The sequence below is a fragment of the Sinocyclocheilus anshuiensis genome, unplaced genomic scaffold (assembly GCF_001515605.1).
Source record: "Sinocyclocheilus anshuiensis isolate Anshui unplaced genomic scaffold, SAMN03320099.WGS_v1.1 scaffold2406, whole genome shotgun sequence".
NCBI lineage: Eukaryota > Metazoa > Chordata > Actinopteri > Cypriniformes > Cyprinidae > Sinocyclocheilus > Sinocyclocheilus anshuiensis.
In genome coordinates, this window is record NW_015555875.1 from 13,163 (window position 1) to 30,370 (window position 17,208).

The 17,208-nt window shown below is 37.3% G+C and overlaps 1 protein-coding gene across 1 annotated transcript in view; it reads right to left on the reverse strand.

The window, feature by feature from the left end:
- The window catches only part of LOC107675669 (HEAT repeat-containing protein 1-like), a 31,758-nt gene that overhangs the window by 5,494 nt on the left and 9,056 nt on the right, over positions 1–17,208 (reverse strand). Inside the window, exons 16-40 of the mRNA XM_016470089.1 lie at positions 16,856–16,977; positions 16,387–16,581; positions 15,522–15,690; positions 14,442–14,590; positions 13,938–14,130; positions 12,985–13,157; positions 12,681–12,836; positions 10,194–10,436; positions 9,808–9,939; positions 9,584–9,687; positions 9,356–9,502; positions 6,632–6,750; positions 6,252–6,373; positions 6,046–6,174; positions 4,448–4,678; positions 4,158–4,287; positions 3,019–3,188; positions 2,867–2,919; positions 2,654–2,777; positions 2,071–2,211; positions 1,637–1,938; positions 957–1,107; positions 670–828; positions 396–530; positions 208–312 (exon numbers count right to left, since the gene is read on the reverse strand). Coding sequence (XP_016325575.1) covers positions 208–312; positions 396–530; positions 670–828; positions 957–1,107; positions 1,637–1,938; positions 2,071–2,211; positions 2,654–2,777; positions 2,867–2,919; positions 3,019–3,188; positions 4,158–4,287; positions 4,448–4,678; positions 6,046–6,174; positions 6,252–6,373; positions 6,632–6,750; positions 9,356–9,502; positions 9,584–9,687; positions 9,808–9,939; positions 10,194–10,436; positions 12,681–12,836; positions 12,985–13,157; positions 13,938–14,130; positions 14,442–14,590; positions 15,522–15,690; positions 16,387–16,581; positions 16,856–16,977 — 3,854 coding nt within the window. The remainder of the gene's footprint in view (positions 1–207; positions 313–395; positions 531–669; positions 829–956; positions 1,108–1,636; positions 1,939–2,070; positions 2,212–2,653; positions 2,778–2,866; positions 2,920–3,018; positions 3,189–4,157; positions 4,288–4,447; positions 4,679–6,045; positions 6,175–6,251; positions 6,374–6,631; positions 6,751–9,355; positions 9,503–9,583; positions 9,688–9,807; positions 9,940–10,193; positions 10,437–12,680; positions 12,837–12,984; positions 13,158–13,937; positions 14,131–14,441; positions 14,591–15,521; positions 15,691–16,386; positions 16,582–16,855; positions 16,978–17,208) is intronic.

Consider the following 17,208-nt stretch of genomic DNA (forward strand, 5'->3'; position numbering starts at 1 on the left):
AAAACTGATCCAAGATCATGTAAAAACTATAGAGACTTGGTTCGAGGAAAAAAAAAAATAAATAAAAAAGATTCACAAAGATTTTGATGCCTCACAAAGTAGTGGTTCGAAAGAGCCCATCACTATTATTATTTATGCATCTAAAAACAAGATATTGTCTTATTGGAGGAAGTTCTTTTTTCTCACCTGAACAATATAGAAGCTTACCTTGAAGAAGAGAGGTCTGAAAGTGACTTCTGAAAGTTTCATAACCATCACTAACAGACAGTCAATCACATAGCCCTCGATCTCACCAATCTTATTCAGATCTCCCTATTAAACAATAAAGTTATATTGGTAATCATCAGTTAATGCGCTTATTGAAAAAAAAGAACAAATTGAAACGGGTATAGTACCTGGCAATGCTGGGCACGGAAATCAAGAGCAGACAGAAAGAAGGAAGTGAGCTCTGATTGGTGGTTGTTGAGTTGGTCCTTCTCCATGTGAATTATATGTTCCTTCAGGATGATCATCAGAGGACCAAGACGGTTCTGAACAGGTATAGAAAATATGGGTATCAGATAAATAAAACAAAGAATAGCAATAGAGTGTCCATTAATTGCATTGAGACATCAAAAAGATCATGTGTCCATTCAAACACTTTGGTATTTCTGATATACCAAATCCTACCTGCTGAACATCTACCATGGTGCAGTGGCATTTTGTAATGGTGGGAATGAGGACCCTGGGAGGCACCTTTGTGGCAAGAGTGGTGCTGAGCGAGGAGAGACGTACAGACAGCTGAGGGCAGGATGTCAGTCGCTTGGCTAGCAGAGTTAAGCGGGCGACCTAGAGCACCAGAGAAGAATGAGAAGATTCAAATGAGAATTGTAACCTTGTAGATAAAATTTATTTGAATAACATATGCTGCTCTTACTTAAAGTAACTTAAAGTAACAAGGTGGCACTGATACTGACCTGTGAGATGGTGTCCTCCAGGTAGGGGCTGATGAAGTGCGGTAACGTCTCTGATACGCGCTGTAGAGCTGTGACAGCGCTCAGCAAGTATATTTCATTGTTCAGCAGGTCCTTTCTCTCCTTCAGAGTGTCCAGCACTGCAGGCATAAGGCTGAAGACAGAACACATTAATATACAAGTAATGAGGATCATTCACTTCCAGTACATTTTAAAAATTAGAACCATTCCTAGATTCCCAACCCTAGTGATTTACACTGTTCGTCAGCTTTACACTTCGTACTTATGTAAAATCCAACTAAGAAAAGTCAAAAATAACTTCAGTTTTGACACGAACACTCAGCATATGTAGCTGAACACATAGACTTTCAAAGTACACTCCGTTTGATAGCATATGATAGCACAGGTGGCCAACAAAAACTGTTTTAGCATCTCCAGTAGCTGTGAAACAACGACTCGTGCAAATGTTTTCACCTTGTGTACAAACAAATCAGCACAAAATAATTCAAAGGGCATGTGTGAACTGAAAGTACAGAGTACGGGGTTGATTAGAAAATTCTGGCTGCACACGTAATTCAGGCTGCACGTACTATATTGATGATGAAATTTATGCCATGTGCACTGTACACTAAATGCTAGCATATGTGTAGAATCCAAAGGCCTTACTTTGGGCTTAACAGTACCTGTGTAACTGTGGTATAGCGAGGGCTTTCAGTGTGCTGGTCACTTCAGCCACACACAGCAGAGCACTTCCCATGACATTCTTTTCCTCGTCTTTATCAGCAACCAGCTCCACCGCTTTTTTCAGCACTGGTACAAATGGCTCCTGGTGGCCTGAGCCAAAATTTCGGCACAGAAGTTTAAGGCTGTAAAGGGCCGTCTGTCGATTGATAGCCAGCTCTTCTTCTTCCTGTGCCATGACCTGTCCGTGACTCCGACCCACAATATTTAGGAGGACGCCAATGAGATCCAGAAGCACAGTAATCTGTCAGAGAAATAGAGGAATCAAAAGTGATCAGCTAATGCTCAGCAGAATGGGTAGTCAATGTTTCCAAGTTGTAAAATGTAACATTTTCTAAAAATGCTTCATTAAAACTGGTTTGCATTGCATACTAACCTGTTCTTCCACCCACTGCGTCCGTTGCTGTAGTTTGTTATTGAGTAACTCCATGGCCTTCCTTCTTACTGAAGCTAACTGATTACCCATCAGGCCTCTCATTACCATAATGAAGGAATCCATGGGCAGCAGGGCATTAACCTAAAAGTCAGATCATGTTTTATGCATGTTCGTGCACAAACTAAAGTATACACATAAAAATAACTGCTCAATGAAGTCACCAGTTCAAGAAAAATGACTGTGGTTCAGTTCAGAATAGAAAAGTATCATGTTATTCTATTTCCTCTAATCTATTTCCATTTCCTTTATCACCGTTAAGATATAAACGAGCATTAAATGCAGCATAATGAAGCTTAATCAAGTGGGCATGTGTGATATATACTGCAGATTTAAGAGCACCCAACTAGAGCAAACTCTTTCTTGACTGCCAAAAGTCTTGTAAACATGGTTTACTTGCTTTGCCAGGTTATTGATTTGCATGTAAACAGGGGTTATTTCAATAAACTGATTTTTGGTAGCCATCAGCGTATTGGTGTGCATGTAAACATGCTCAATAATATCTGATCAATCCAGTGCTTCCTACCTTGTCCAGGATGTCATAGGACTTGCTGAGCAGAGCTCTCCAGAACTTAGCAGTGGGTTTGTCTGCATTATCCTCTACACATCGAGCAACTGCATGGATGTAGCGCAGAACCTCCTCCAGCAGACTAACAAGTAAACACAAACATTACACCCTGCCAATGTCACCACAACCAATCACCATCAAGTCAAGTACTATAGTCAAGCTTCAACTCACTTCTGCTGAAGAGTCTGTAAGGTGCTTTCTGTTAAGTCCTCACAGTCAGCCACCTGTCAGTCAAACAATTACACATTTAGGATGTTTACTGAAAAATCCTAGGGGCATTTTAATATCAACATTAAATCGATTGCTTCCTATTCTAAACCTACCTTCCCAACAAATCTGTCAGAGGCCAAAAGCTGAGCCATAAAAGAGACGGAGAGGAATTTAAAATGGCGGAGGTCCTTGCCACTATTAGCCTCCATGTTGAAGATCACATCAGAGACTGTTTCTGCCTTCTTCACCACACTTCTTCCACGGGTCCTCTTTTTCTCCGGAGCTGCCCAGAGAATATATCAAGCAATTTTCTTCCCTATTCTTTAATTTCTAGATTCAATTCAGATCCCAGTTCACAAGCTCTTGATTAGTTTCCGATGTTGATCCAGAAAGCAGCTCTCAACTAATTGTCAATAAAGCTGTAAACCATACAGGGAACCCCGTCTGTAGGTACATTACTATAATACTAAAGGTTAAAATTAACAACAGAGTCCAAAAAAATTAAATGGCTATTCATTTTTATATATGAGTCAACACCTAATATAAACAGTGTTGTATACAAATATTGCACATAAAACAAACTGCGCATATCAACGTCTTAATAGAAGAAGAAATGCGTATTCATACATGCATTTAACATTACTAACAGTTAAGTTAAAATATATAATATAGTGCATATATTTAACAAAATCCTCTGGAGTTTTCAAGTTGAGCTATGGACACTGCATGGCTTTCCTGAGGCAAACATAACATTGTGTCATTGTTTACAGGTACATTGACATGATACACTTCAGTAAGCTGTACGGTTTCTTTCAACACATCTTTTTATGCTAATTCATGTTTATTTCATGCTATAACTAGTAGTAAATAGGAAGAGACGATCGTTTCACGTGCACTCCGTGCTGCCGCTTAAACTGAGGCAGATACAGTGATCTGTCACGCGACATTTAAGAGCGTCAACGGCATTTATTGTTTGAATTTCACAATAAAAGTGAGATAATTTCAATGCGGAGACTTTGTTTATAATCAAAAGTAAAAAAAGCACAAAGCTTATTGCTATTACTGGATGTCAGGCACACTACAAATAATGTTTGAAGTTTTGTTCAAACATCAACTGAAAACAGCATAGACTAAAGATTGGTCTAATCAATAACGTTCCATCAAAATTAAGATAAATTAAAATCAAGAAAGCAATATTGTCAACTTAAAGAAAGATAGTCAGAGGCAATTCATTGAAGTGGGCAGTTCTTACCTTCTTCTTTGTCCTGTGGTAGAGTCATGAGATACTGCAGGATTCTGATGATGGAGGTCAGCTGCTCCTTTACCTCAAACTCACAGCACACCGAGGTCCAGAAGTCCTGATCTCTCTCCACAACAGCCTCCTACACAACAGATAACACAACTGTCTCTACAAACCCTAAACACAAATGGGTTTCCAGTGTACCATAGGACTTTCCTGGACATTGCTTATTTAGTGGCAAAAAAAACTAAAATAATCAATACAGTTGGAAATTTAAAAAACATACATGAAACTTTCTTTACCTTTTCAGCCCCACTTGCACTGACAGATGTTTGTGTGACATGCTGCTTGAACAGGAGCAGCATCAGGACCCAGAGGAAGCGAGATGGCCCCAGTGTGTTCATCAGCTGGCTGAGGATGGGTAAGCGTCTGTGCTCGGGCACATGAGGCAGGGCATCAACAAACACATGCACGATATGTGATCCCACAGTCTCCATATGCCCCTCAGACTGGGCACTTCCACCCTCATTGGCCTGTGGAGAAACAAGAATCGAAATATAATGTTGTAACAGTTAAAAAATTCTCTGTTAAATAACAGAAAAATAAACCTTTCTCATTTTATGAAGAAAATATGAGTATAAAACTGTGTAAAACTCCCCACCACTATAATAGATTGTGTCTGGTTGCAAAGGCATTGCCATGTAGTTACCAAGGTGTTCTAAGCGGCTTTGATGCGTTTCTATGCAAATTTTAGCGTATTCTAGGTGGTTGCCAAGGCAGGCACTGCTTAATATTATGATATTCTAGTCTCTAGATGCGGCTTGGATCCCTCCTTCAGTATAAGTCATCCATTTTATAATCCACCAGGACAAATAATCCAATGAATTCCTATTGCTTACATGAGTAATAGCATATTTCTCCTTACAATCTCTATACAAAATATCAATCATGTCTGTAGTACAAATCATTTTTGATGTCAACAAGAATTGAAAATAAGAATTGAGTTGTTACAGGTTACTTTTTTCTGTTAAATAACAGCAAAATAAAACTTTCACATTTTATGAAGAAAATGTGTAAAACTCCCCACCACTATGATAGGAGGTTGTATTTGGTTGCAAGGGTAGTTGCCAAGGTGTTCTGAGCGGCTTTAATGTGTTTCTATGCAAATTCTAGTGTATTCTGGGGGTTGCCAAGGCACTGCTTAATGGCCCAGGTCACAAGAGTCCACCTTAAGGTGTTTATGATATTCTGGTCTCTAAATATGGCTTGGATCCCTCCTTTAGTATAAGTCACCCATTTTATCATCCACCAGGCAAAATAACCCAAAGAAGTCATATTGCTTATAACAGTAATAGCACACTTCTATTTACAAGCCATATACAAAGAAGTATCATTCTTTTTTTTCAATAATGATAATTGGACAATTGGAAAAAACAAAAAAAATTAGAACTGCCAGTACGTGACAGCAAATCAGTGTCAGAATGAGTGAGTCCTTCAGCCGATTCATTCAAACTTTATTTAACGGTTGCATAAAATCAATCACATTTGCAATAGTGCTGATATTCAAGAAAATGGCTCATGTGACATTATTTAACTATATTGTTGTAAATATAAAAAACATGAACCCACACAGGGTCTTTTTTTTACCACTATATCTAGAATCGAGTGTTTTAGTTTGTTTTTTACAAAGCGAGTGACATACTCAATGCCAGCTCACACATCATTAAACAGCGATTACGATATTGCCATACATATCACACACCCCTACAAACCAGCACGGTGAAATTTAATACTATAGATTTGAGGTTTGTTCAAATCTTTAAAGCTCTTCTGGAAATCAGACACTCAAATGCTTCAAATATATCACACTGTATATAGAACAAACATATTTTAAACATACCTTTATAAGAGCAGGGATGACTGCCTGAACAGTCTTGTTGATGACCTGGAAGCTGTAAGTGTCATCCAGTCGCATGATGTTGGAGCCCATGAATGTGAAGATGGGCATGATGTTGTGAAGAACCTTCTCCTAAAATCAGAGAGAGAAAGATGTTTACCACTGTGTTTGAATGTATGTGTGAGTGAGTGTTTCATGACTGTACTTACAGGAAAGATACCCGCCAAAGCACCGAGCAGAAGGAGAGCATGATGGTGAGTTTGGGGCATGTCTGACATCCTGACACACTGCACTACCAGCTCCACATTAAATTTATCCTCCTCCAGCACATCTATACACACACACATACACAAATGCAATATTTCCTAACAACGTTTCCGGATTCAAAGAAACTTGAGAACGCTTGTGCTTACATCCTCTGCAAAGTGACAAGAAAACCTGGATGGCAATTATTTCTTAAGGTCTGCAAAATTATCTCACATGTAAAATATTACCACCCGCATAGGGCTAAAGAAAGCAACAAAATCATTTGACCTTATCATAACCTTTCTAATCTTTTTTTAGCCATTTCATGCCAGATTGCTAGTACCTTTGCTTATAGGCCCTCCATCGGGAGACAGTTTCTGACAGACATTCAGCAAGCAGCTGAGGATGAGTTGTTTAGTGTACTCGAGATTCTCCTGTTCAGCTGCGGCGGGCTCCAGACATCTACAGCACACAAATAAAATGGCACTGACAATCCATTATACTTTTATGTGACATATTTCAGAGCATATTCAATCAGAACACTCAGTGAGATTTGATGTATTCATCTTAATTTTACTGCATCAGAGCATTCAGTCACAGAAGAATATCAGAAAGAATTTAAGAGTTTAATATAGGAAACTTGTGTAAGTTGCAAAAATGTTAAATGTCAAAACATAGCAGTAGATGCAAGCTTAAAGGGATAGTTCACCCAAAAATGAAAATTTGATGTTTCTCTGCTTACCCCCAGGGAATCAAAGATGTAGGTGACTTTGTTTCTTCAGTAGAACACAAACGAAGATTTTTAACTCAAACCGTTGCAGTCTGTCAGTCATATAATGGCAGTCAATGGGCTCCACGGCTTTGAGAGTAAAAAAAACATACACAGACAAAACCAAATTAAACCCTGCGGCTCGTGACGATACATTGAGGTCTTAAGACACGAAACGATCGGTCTGTGCAAGAAACTGAACAGTATTATCATATATCATTTTTTACCTCTGATTCACCGTGAAGCTGCTTCTTCTTCTTGTTTTACGGCAGATGAACTATCCCTTTAAATTACTGTTTCATTTGAATGTAGTCATTACATATACCTGAGAAACATGTTTACATAGTCATCAAAAATAAATATCTGATCACCTAATTTGGTGATGAGCTTGGTATTGATAGCATCACTGTCAATATCTCCACATTGGACACTGTCAGTATTTGACATTATTATTATTAGATAATTAGCTGCATCCTTTTGTAGGCAACCATCAGCATGACGATTGGCTACGAGCCACCTGCCGGTGCTGTGACAAACCCACAGGACCAACAAGATGGTGGAAACACAGGTTAGCTGAGTGTGCTTTAATGGTTTTCCGTTTGATCTCGCAAAGGAGTGTTACACAGATGACATGCTTGATGGTGTGAAAACTACATTTTTCAGATACTTCATGGTTAGAGGTCAATTACAAGAATCTGTGAAGCTTATTTTGCAAAAAATATTTTGGCTTTAATTGCATGTTTGCCATATTGGTTATGTCTGACTAACCCATGATGTTCTGCATTATGTATTATTTTTTCGTTGATCAGCGGGGGGTGAAGAGGGAGATGTCACTGATGGTGGGGGACAGGGCGCAGTCACATCTCCTGGTGAGCCCGGCCACAAAATTCGGTCTAGGACCAGAAAACGCCATATTTTGGCTAATAAACCTCAAGACTTTCAGGTACGGCATTGTGCTGTAGTCATTAAATACAGTATGGTTTCTACGTTAAATGCTGACTCTTTATGTCTATTATTAGTCATTTTAAAATGCCATTTCTGTCAAAGATCCGTGTGCGGGTGATTGAGGGACGTCAGTTGCCTGGAAATAACATCAAACCTGTGGTCAAAGTGCATGTGTGTGGAGAGACACACAGGACTAGGATCCGGAAAGGAAATAACCCATACTTTGATGAGGTATAAAGTTGAAGATTGAATTGAATGTACTATTCAAAGGAATAGTTCCTCATAGTTCAATAGATCAAATGATTCTGTTATTATGCACTCATCCTCACTTTTCCATACTACAACAATTTATAGTGAGCCTGTAAAAACATTTAAAAAATCATAAAAGTGGTCCGCACAGTTGAATAAGCTATATTCCAATAAAGCATTGTGTGAAAAAATAAATTGAAATTTTTGTGATTTATATTCTCTGCTGGTCTTCACTGGAAGTAAAAAATAAAAAGAAGTGAAATTTCACTTTTTGATGAACTAGTGAAAAACGATCGGTCTGTGCAAGAAACTGAACAGTATTTATATAATTGTTTTTACCTCTGATCCACCGCAATGTCCAACTGTCCTGAGCATGTTCACAACATCCGGCGTGTGACGTCAAATAAATACGGTCGGGCAAAAAAATCTCACGTTGTCTGATGATATATCAAAATCGTCTTCCATTGTGATGACCTGTACTTCTAAATATCTTTAGATCATCGCAGTGCCAGTGATCACATCCGCAATCTCTCTGCACTGTGTAAATAATGAGTGACGTATACGCGCGACAGATCACTTCCGCACATGCGTCTATTATCATAGATATGTATAGATGCCCTATTCGACCGCTCCAGATACGTTGACATGTCCGCCATTTTGGAACGTATCGCGGCCCATAGAAACAGTTACTAATGAGGCATCTACTTATATATTTCTATGTCTACTATGCCAGAGCACATACACGCGTCGGATGTTGTGAACGCGCTCAGGACAGTTGGACATTGCGGTGGATCAGAGGTAAAAAAATGATATAAATACTGTTCAGTTTCTTGCACAGACCGATCGTTTCGTGTCTTAAGACCTCAATGTATCGTCACGAGCCGCAGGGTTTAATTTGGTTTTGTCTGTGTATGTTTTTTTTACTCTCAAAGCCGTGGAGCCAATTGACTTCCATTATATGACTGACAGACTGCAACGGTTTGAGTTAAAAATCTTTGTTTGTGTTCTACTGAAGAAACAAAGTCACCTACATCTTGGATGCCCTGGGGGTAAGCAGATAAACATAAAATTTTCATTTTTGGGTGAACTATCCCTTTAACATACCTGGACAGAAGATTAAACAGAGCGGGCACAAGACACTGGGCTCTCCTTAGCTTTTTCTTGTGTTGCAGAAGCTCTAAAATCAGGGTAACTCTTGGCCAAGAGACAACATTCTCCTCCGGCACTGCCCCAGATGATTCTTGTGTTTTTCTGGAAAAAAGACTGCAATTTAAATCTTCAAATCTTCCAGAACTGGAATTCAGAGTTGATTAACTAAGGATAGCTACTCACCTAGTTTGCATTTTACTCCTGCGTGTTTGTTGAACTGTTGCAGTAACCTTTTGTTTATCTACGGGCATCAGCTCATTGGCCACTAGCTCTGCATCCACAGCAATCTAGAAACACGAACACAGCAAAACATGGGTTATTGTTATTTCCGGAATAAGCAAAAAACATTACTTTCTAAATAATATAATTTAAAATGAATATGAAAAGAAAATTTATATTTCCCATACCGCTTTAAAGACACCGTTGATAGCTTGGGCACAGGCAGGGTTTTTGTTCCCCACCAACAAGTCAAATAAAACAGAAATAATTTTCTGTTGAATCTTTTCATCTCCAAGAGCAGTGAAGAATGGTTTGGTGATCTGAGGAAACATGCAATAAAATTACAAACACAACATGTATCATTATAGAACATATAGTATGATCTATGTCCAATATGGTGCAACAGTTTATTTTATTTTATTTTACCTCACATTACAGTGACAATTCTATGATAAATGACAAATTTATTAATGATGGAGTATGTGATAACAAAACTGAAATGAGGAGTCTTAACGGACCAAAATTTCCAATTGTCAATCTCCAAGCAGAAGGCTTTTTCTAAACGTCCACCAACCTGCTCCAGGGCAATAATCTGGAAACCAGGCATAGAAGGGTACGGCTTGGCTGAGGTGCCCAATGCCCTAATGAAGACCTCTAGGCATCGAGGGTCTTTGACCAGTAAAGGTGCAGATGCCTCATTGAACTTGCTCAGCAGGAGCTGCAGGAGGTGGGCCTCATCTGGCAGGAAGGTGCATGAGTCTGGAGCACACTGCTCGAGAAGTCGCTCCACAGCAGGCAGAAGAATGGCCAAAATAGGCTGGACAAAGGGCATTATTATAAGAAAAGCAGGACAAACTAGCATCAAACACTAAATAAACAAAAGTGACTGAAAATTACTATGTGACTGAAAAAATATTTAAGCACACCTAAATCTTAGAACACGTAATCGTTATTGCCGTGTAAATGCATTCATGCCACCTTCTGAGCAGCATTAAACAGTTTTTGTCAATACTTGAAAATGGAAATTCAGATACAGTTTGTCACCTTTGCAGTGCAGATGGATTTTACGGATGCTTCATATAATTGGTAACGGCCTATGTTCTGTTACTCTGATTGAATTGTAAAAAAAAAAAATAATAATTTAAGAATTTGACATAAAAGATTATTCATCTAATCAGGTTAGAAAAAATGCCCTAAAGGTAAAAAATGCCTGTGGAAATCAATTTATGGGGGCAAATGACATAATGGGACAAAATTCCCGTAATGGGAAAGTTAATGGCAGTCACTGATCAGAAGGTACACCTAAATTTTTGCCTGTGTTTCAACATGTTTCTAATTAGGATTGCAAGTGGTCCAACAAAAAAAATGTCTCGGGTTAACAGGTTAAAATTTTTCTTTCAACATTTTTTTGGTTTTTGTTTTAAAATCCTGTCATCGTGAAACCAATGAAATTGGAAAAGCTTTACTTCTACTTAAAAGAAGTTTGAAAGTTCGTGATTAATTCGAAAACATTCTTCAAAAAAATATTTTGTGCTTCACAGAAGAAAGCCATGAAAGTTTGGAATGACATGAGGGTGAGTAAATGACGACAATTTTCATTTTTTTTTTTTACAATGACAAGATAACGGACAATTTTGTTTTCTAGATGTCTCTTCACTGTCATCGAGTTCATGCTCAAAGACATTATGGTCAGCAAAAACCATGTTTATCCACACTGCAAGAAAACCCATATTTAATGTAGTCTGAGTCCCACCCAGGGCTCTACGCTTACTTCTCTTTTTAGGAGCACTTGTGCTCCTAATTTAAAACATTTACGAGCACGGTCAAAAATTTAGGAGCACCTGATAAAAAATTAACCTTCCCATTACGATGTGATATTTGACTTCTTAAAGTGATTTACAGGGAATTTTGTTTTTACCTTTGTAATCAGGGATTGAAATTAACTTTTTCACTCACCAGCCAATTACAAAAACAAGTAGAATAAGAAGTAGAATAAGAATAAGTTATCAATCAAATGAAATCAGTATTTAAGAAATACATTTGTACTAGAGAGATGGCACAGAAGAACACAAAAGTGGCTTGTATGTGTATTTTCAGACATTTAATGAGGCTCAGAGGTCGGATGAGTGCAATTAAATTCATAAATTCATGTTGAGGTTAATGTTTTAAATATAAAATGTTGAATATAGAAATATTAAATAATTTAAATAACAGAAAAGATACTTTAAAAATGAAACTAAAATGCCAGCAGGTGGCAGTAAGTCACTGATTTTATTACTGAATCATTCATTTAATTGATTCGTTCGAACGGCTGATTCATTCAGGAACGAAGTATGTGACTGTTTTTATGAATGGGTAATTGAATCATTGACTCACTAGATTTGCTTAAAAACGCAGTTTATTCATAAACGAAACGCTGTGTTTGAATGGAGATGCGCAGCGGCTCAGCTGTTCTTTTTTTTTTTTACTATTTTCGTTGACGAAATAGAGCAAAATAAGGCAATAGTGTTGTAGTCAGAAAATATAAGTCACTTATTATTAACTTCTTGTTTATTGAACTGTTGTATTAAATCAATATCACATTTGCAAACTCCCTTAATAATCATTAAAAGCTGTCACTCATCTTAGTTCATCGTGATCTCACAAAACTCCATTATAATCAAAGAAGCTCCTTACACTGCACAATGAATCTCTTATTTACACTGTCTACACTTTGTTTGTTATAATGAGAGAACACGTTGTAAGTACGTTAGAAACCTTTGAAGCTCCCTCATCGCAAACATAAATGCTGATCGGGTCAGTCGCACAGGTGCTCCTAAATATTTTTTCATAGTCGCACGCAGTAGTTTCCAGTCGCAAATACGACTGAAATGGTCGCACTGTAGAGCCCTGCCACCTGTTGAGAACTACCGTTTTAGTATGTTTCATGGTCATGTGGAGCTGTTTTTGTGGCAACTAGGACACCTGATTACATGGACCGCACAAAACGCATTTATATAAACCACATTGCTAAACACACTACTTGAGGAGACGCAAACTATGATCAGTTTGTTGACAGTACCTCTCCATGAACATCCTGAAGTGCTCGCAGCAGTGTTTTACAGGTGTAGGAAGGGCAGCAAGGTAACTGCACACACTGCAGAAGCTGCTCAATTGATGCCAGCTTTTTCTTTTTATCTTTCAATAACAGTGCCTCCTCATACATCTTGGACAGTGCCTACGGTAAAATCAGAAGTGTTATTTCTTACAGAGTTTTGATTTATGCGTCCAACACTTCTAGAACTTATGCAACACAAGCAAGATGAAAAATCCTGTTTACCAAAGCTATACAAAGCTAATGCAGCAAGTATTATGCTTTGACTGACCTGGCTGAGGTAAGAGGGGTCAGCGATGATCTCCTCTGATGATTTGAGGAGGTTCTCCACTAGTAGATAATAAGGTGAAGAAACAACCCCTGAGAGAGAATGGAGCACAGCAATGGCAGCTCTCCGAACTTCACACACACCTGAACACAAACACACCAGCAAGGACGGCACCACTGCAAAAACAAGACCACAGTGAGTTACACATTAGTCATGGCTAATGAAAATGAAATGACTAAATGAAAACAAGAATCAGATTGAGGCAATAAAAGTATCTTAGTGGTCTTAGATATCTTTTCTTAAAAAGTAACTAATTATGTTAACTCTGAACATATAAGATTATTCATGATTAAATTCTAAATAGATTTTAAAATATATTATTAAATAATTGACAGTCTTTGCAAATATACTAACTCAGAACATCCTGTAAAGATAAAAAAAAACAAGCAAAAACAATTCATATGTAACTGCAGTGTTTCCCACAGACTTACACTCTATGTGTGGCGGTACTTCCCCTGGGGGAAATATATATGTATATAATGTAAATATAAAACAGCAGACAGGTTTACTGAAAGTGCAAATTCATTCTCTGCCAGCAGGGGGCGCTTTAAGAGCGTCAGAAATAGCAGTTTCCCCGGTAACGGCTGTACACAAAACAACGCTGCACTCATGAATGCTGCTTTATCAGGCATTATAGGAAAGATTACATGAAAATTACATCAAACTTTTCTGAAGACAATCGGTTCCCTTCAAAAACGATACATTCATATAAAAACACCCGTGCCACGTTTTGACTTTGAACCGTGCAGAGCTCATGTTTATTCAACGAAGTCAAAGCATTTTGGAAAATCTATTTGTGGTGGTCAGTGTTGATATTGTGGTGGGCCGCCACGAATAAGTCAATGTATGGGAAACCCTGAACTAACTCAGACGCGAGAGAGACCATATTGACATACCTGGTGAGGAACCTGATGCCAGCACATTGAGGGTTTTTATTGGCTGATTGCAAAGCAAAGCCTTTCCCACATAAAGAGCCTGAGTTTGCAGTATGGCACTAACTCGACAATCCAACTGATCACCCAAATTACTGTTGTAGCCCCATAAAAGAGAGAGGAACTTAAAGAGGGTTGTCGGCTCATTCAGGTGAACCTGCAAAATGACAAAGCCAGAAAGAAATTAGCCATCTAGCCAATGCCATTGATTTGAATGAAAATAAATTGTAATGTTAAAAAAAAAAAGACTTCAATCAAGCATTTCCTGATGGTCACAATGGCTGTATCTGGCGTAATTATAGCATGGCAAGAGTGAAAAACATGTTCAAGAACTGCATATTTATACAAACCACTAATGTGCCTCAGCTACATCAGTAAAATTCCAAATTAACAGCATGTTATTCCACCTAGAGAGGTTAAGTGTAGAGTTGTGTGCTAAACAGTATATGTGTAAAGAGAATACAGTACCTGTAACAGAGGCTGCATTAGGCTCTTGAAGCAGAGAGCCAAGGGCCCTTGACTGGCCCCTGATATCACTAAGTCAAACAGACGACACAGGAGATGCACGTAACAGCAGGTATTGGCGTCCATTTTCTCTGGGTTCCACCATGGCTCATCTGAAAAACACAACCTTGTTAACTAACAATTACATTATACACAGTAATGCAATTTTTAGCAACATTTTTTTTTTTAGATAATTATTCAGGCAAATGAATTGATTCACATTTGGACATTTTGAGAACATCAAATATCTGTAGTGAATGAAGTAAATGCCTCTATTCCAAGAAATGCCCTGCTGTCTTAAAATGATTACACTTTGAAAAACACTTTTCTTTCTTTTACATTTAACAAGGAGATTTATGCAGCTGAATACTACTGTTCAATCGTTTGTGGGTCATACATTTTTTAGTAAAATAAATTAATACTTTTCTTCATCATGAATGCATTAAATTGACAGTAACGACTTTTACATTGTTACAAAAAAAAGAACAATATTTAAAATAAATGCCGTTCTTTTGAACTTTCTATTCGTCAAAAGAAAAATGCTGTTCTTTTGAACGTTCTATTCGTCAAAAAAAAAAAAAAGATTACACAAAATTGTATGACAAAAACATTAAGCAGCTGTTTTCAACATTGATAACAACAATAAATGTTCCTTGAGCACCAAATGGCTGCTGAAAATTCATCTATGCAATAACAGGAATAAATTACATTTTCAAATATAAAAAATAAAAAAAAAGTTATTTTTTAATTGTAATAATATTTCACAATATTACAGTAATTTTACTGTATTTTTGATTAAATGAATGCAGTCTTGGGGGGAATAAGAGACTTCTTTCAAAAAAAAAAATAAAATAAAAAAAAAAATCTTACCGACCCAAAACTTCTGAATGGTAGTACATATAAAAAGATTTAAATAGTGTGAATATTTAGATGGGAATTCTTTCAGTTTACATAAAACGTAAGATGCCACAAACGAAGACATAAATGTGTGTAATATTTATTACAATCACATCACAGTTCACAGCTAAATAAGCAGTCCTGTACCTTTAAATGTGGAATCTGGACATTTGAGTGCCGTGATGAAAAGCCGCAGGAGTGACAGCAGGAGGAGGCCTTGTTCTCTCTCTGAATTGAGGCCAGAGCTCATTTTCTGCAGAAACTCACCCAATATCACACAGACTGGCAGACACTCATTTACCTCCTCACAAGAAGCCTAACATACATTAAAAGAAGTCAAAATTAACATTAGACCTAAAATACAATTGTGTAATTTAAACTAAATAACAGTGTAGATAATATAATGCACAATATACTAGTAACTGTATCACTATATATTAAAATGTATAATTCTATAATTATCAGCAGCAGTCAACACTGGAAGTACAAGGTGCTGATAACAAAAGGTTGTTTTTTTCATAACTCAAACGATATGGTCTTCGTCTAAACAACAGAAATTAACATTTCCTTTTTCTTATGATGTACATGACAAAGATCCTCTGACAATATTCGCAGCATATAACATTCCGAATTAGGGTTTTAGAAAGTTTGTGTGTTTTTTTTTTTTATTAAAATACAACAAATGTGTAATATTGGAAACAGCACTGATATGGAAATATTGGCTGAAAGAAGTTTCAGGCAATACTAGATATTGCAAATGTATAAAGCTTTGCCTATTTTTTTTTTTTTAAACACATTCAATTTAAATTTAAAAGTTAGAAAAAATGTTTTAGAGCAAATCTTCTGTATAACATCCACTTCCAATCATTTTTTAAAACTATGGTCGACACCAATATGAACATCATGCATCGCTAGCCAAAATTCTCTTGAAATTGGTACTGGCCAGAATTGCTGTGTCAGTGCATTTTAAGAAGTAATTTGAAGCCATTTGTTTCTGCATTTGTGCTCTGACCTGTTCAGGTTGGATTGTGTAGACCTGTAGCAGTAAAGGTTCCAGTAGTTTGTACACACTCTGTGCTGTGTGGAGGTGTTGACTCTCCGTCATGGACTGCAGACTCTGTAGCAGTGCATTACTGAACACCACAAATGCTGCTCTCTCACGCACACTGCTGCCCTGACGGCTCAGGATATCACACACATTCTGCAGCTGCAAGATACACGCATGAGAAAACACAGTTCGAACTAAGCAAAGATAATGTTGGTTTGTTATTGAGATTGAATATTGAAAAATATTTGTAAGAATGCAACATTGGATTAATTAAAATAGATTAATTAAATAATTCATTGTATGGACAAAATAAAAATTCAAAGAAACAAATGCATACAGGGTTGGAACGACATGTGGGTGAGTAAATGAGAACATTTTCAAATTTTTTGGGTAAACCATTCCTTTAAGCTTGGACAGGAAGTTTGACACTTACAGTGTTGCGTTTGGTTGCATGATCCATATTGGCCAAGTTCTTGATCAGAGTTGTAGTAAGCATTTGGTTGGCTACACCCAGCATATCTGATGGAGAGGTTTTGACCAGAACATCCTTCAGCACTATAAAGAAAGAAAACACATCAAGACAACAAGAAATTTATCAGTACTGATTTCATCAAATTATCATTCATCTTTCTCTTCCTCTGACTATTTTAAGCAAAAATAATAATAACCAGTAATGTAACCGCCTAGTTTTCACCAACCAATCATCAAAATGATTATATCATTTTTTTTTTTTTACTCAGAAATAATTAACATTAAGGAAGGTAAACATGTTGTGAATGTAAGGAA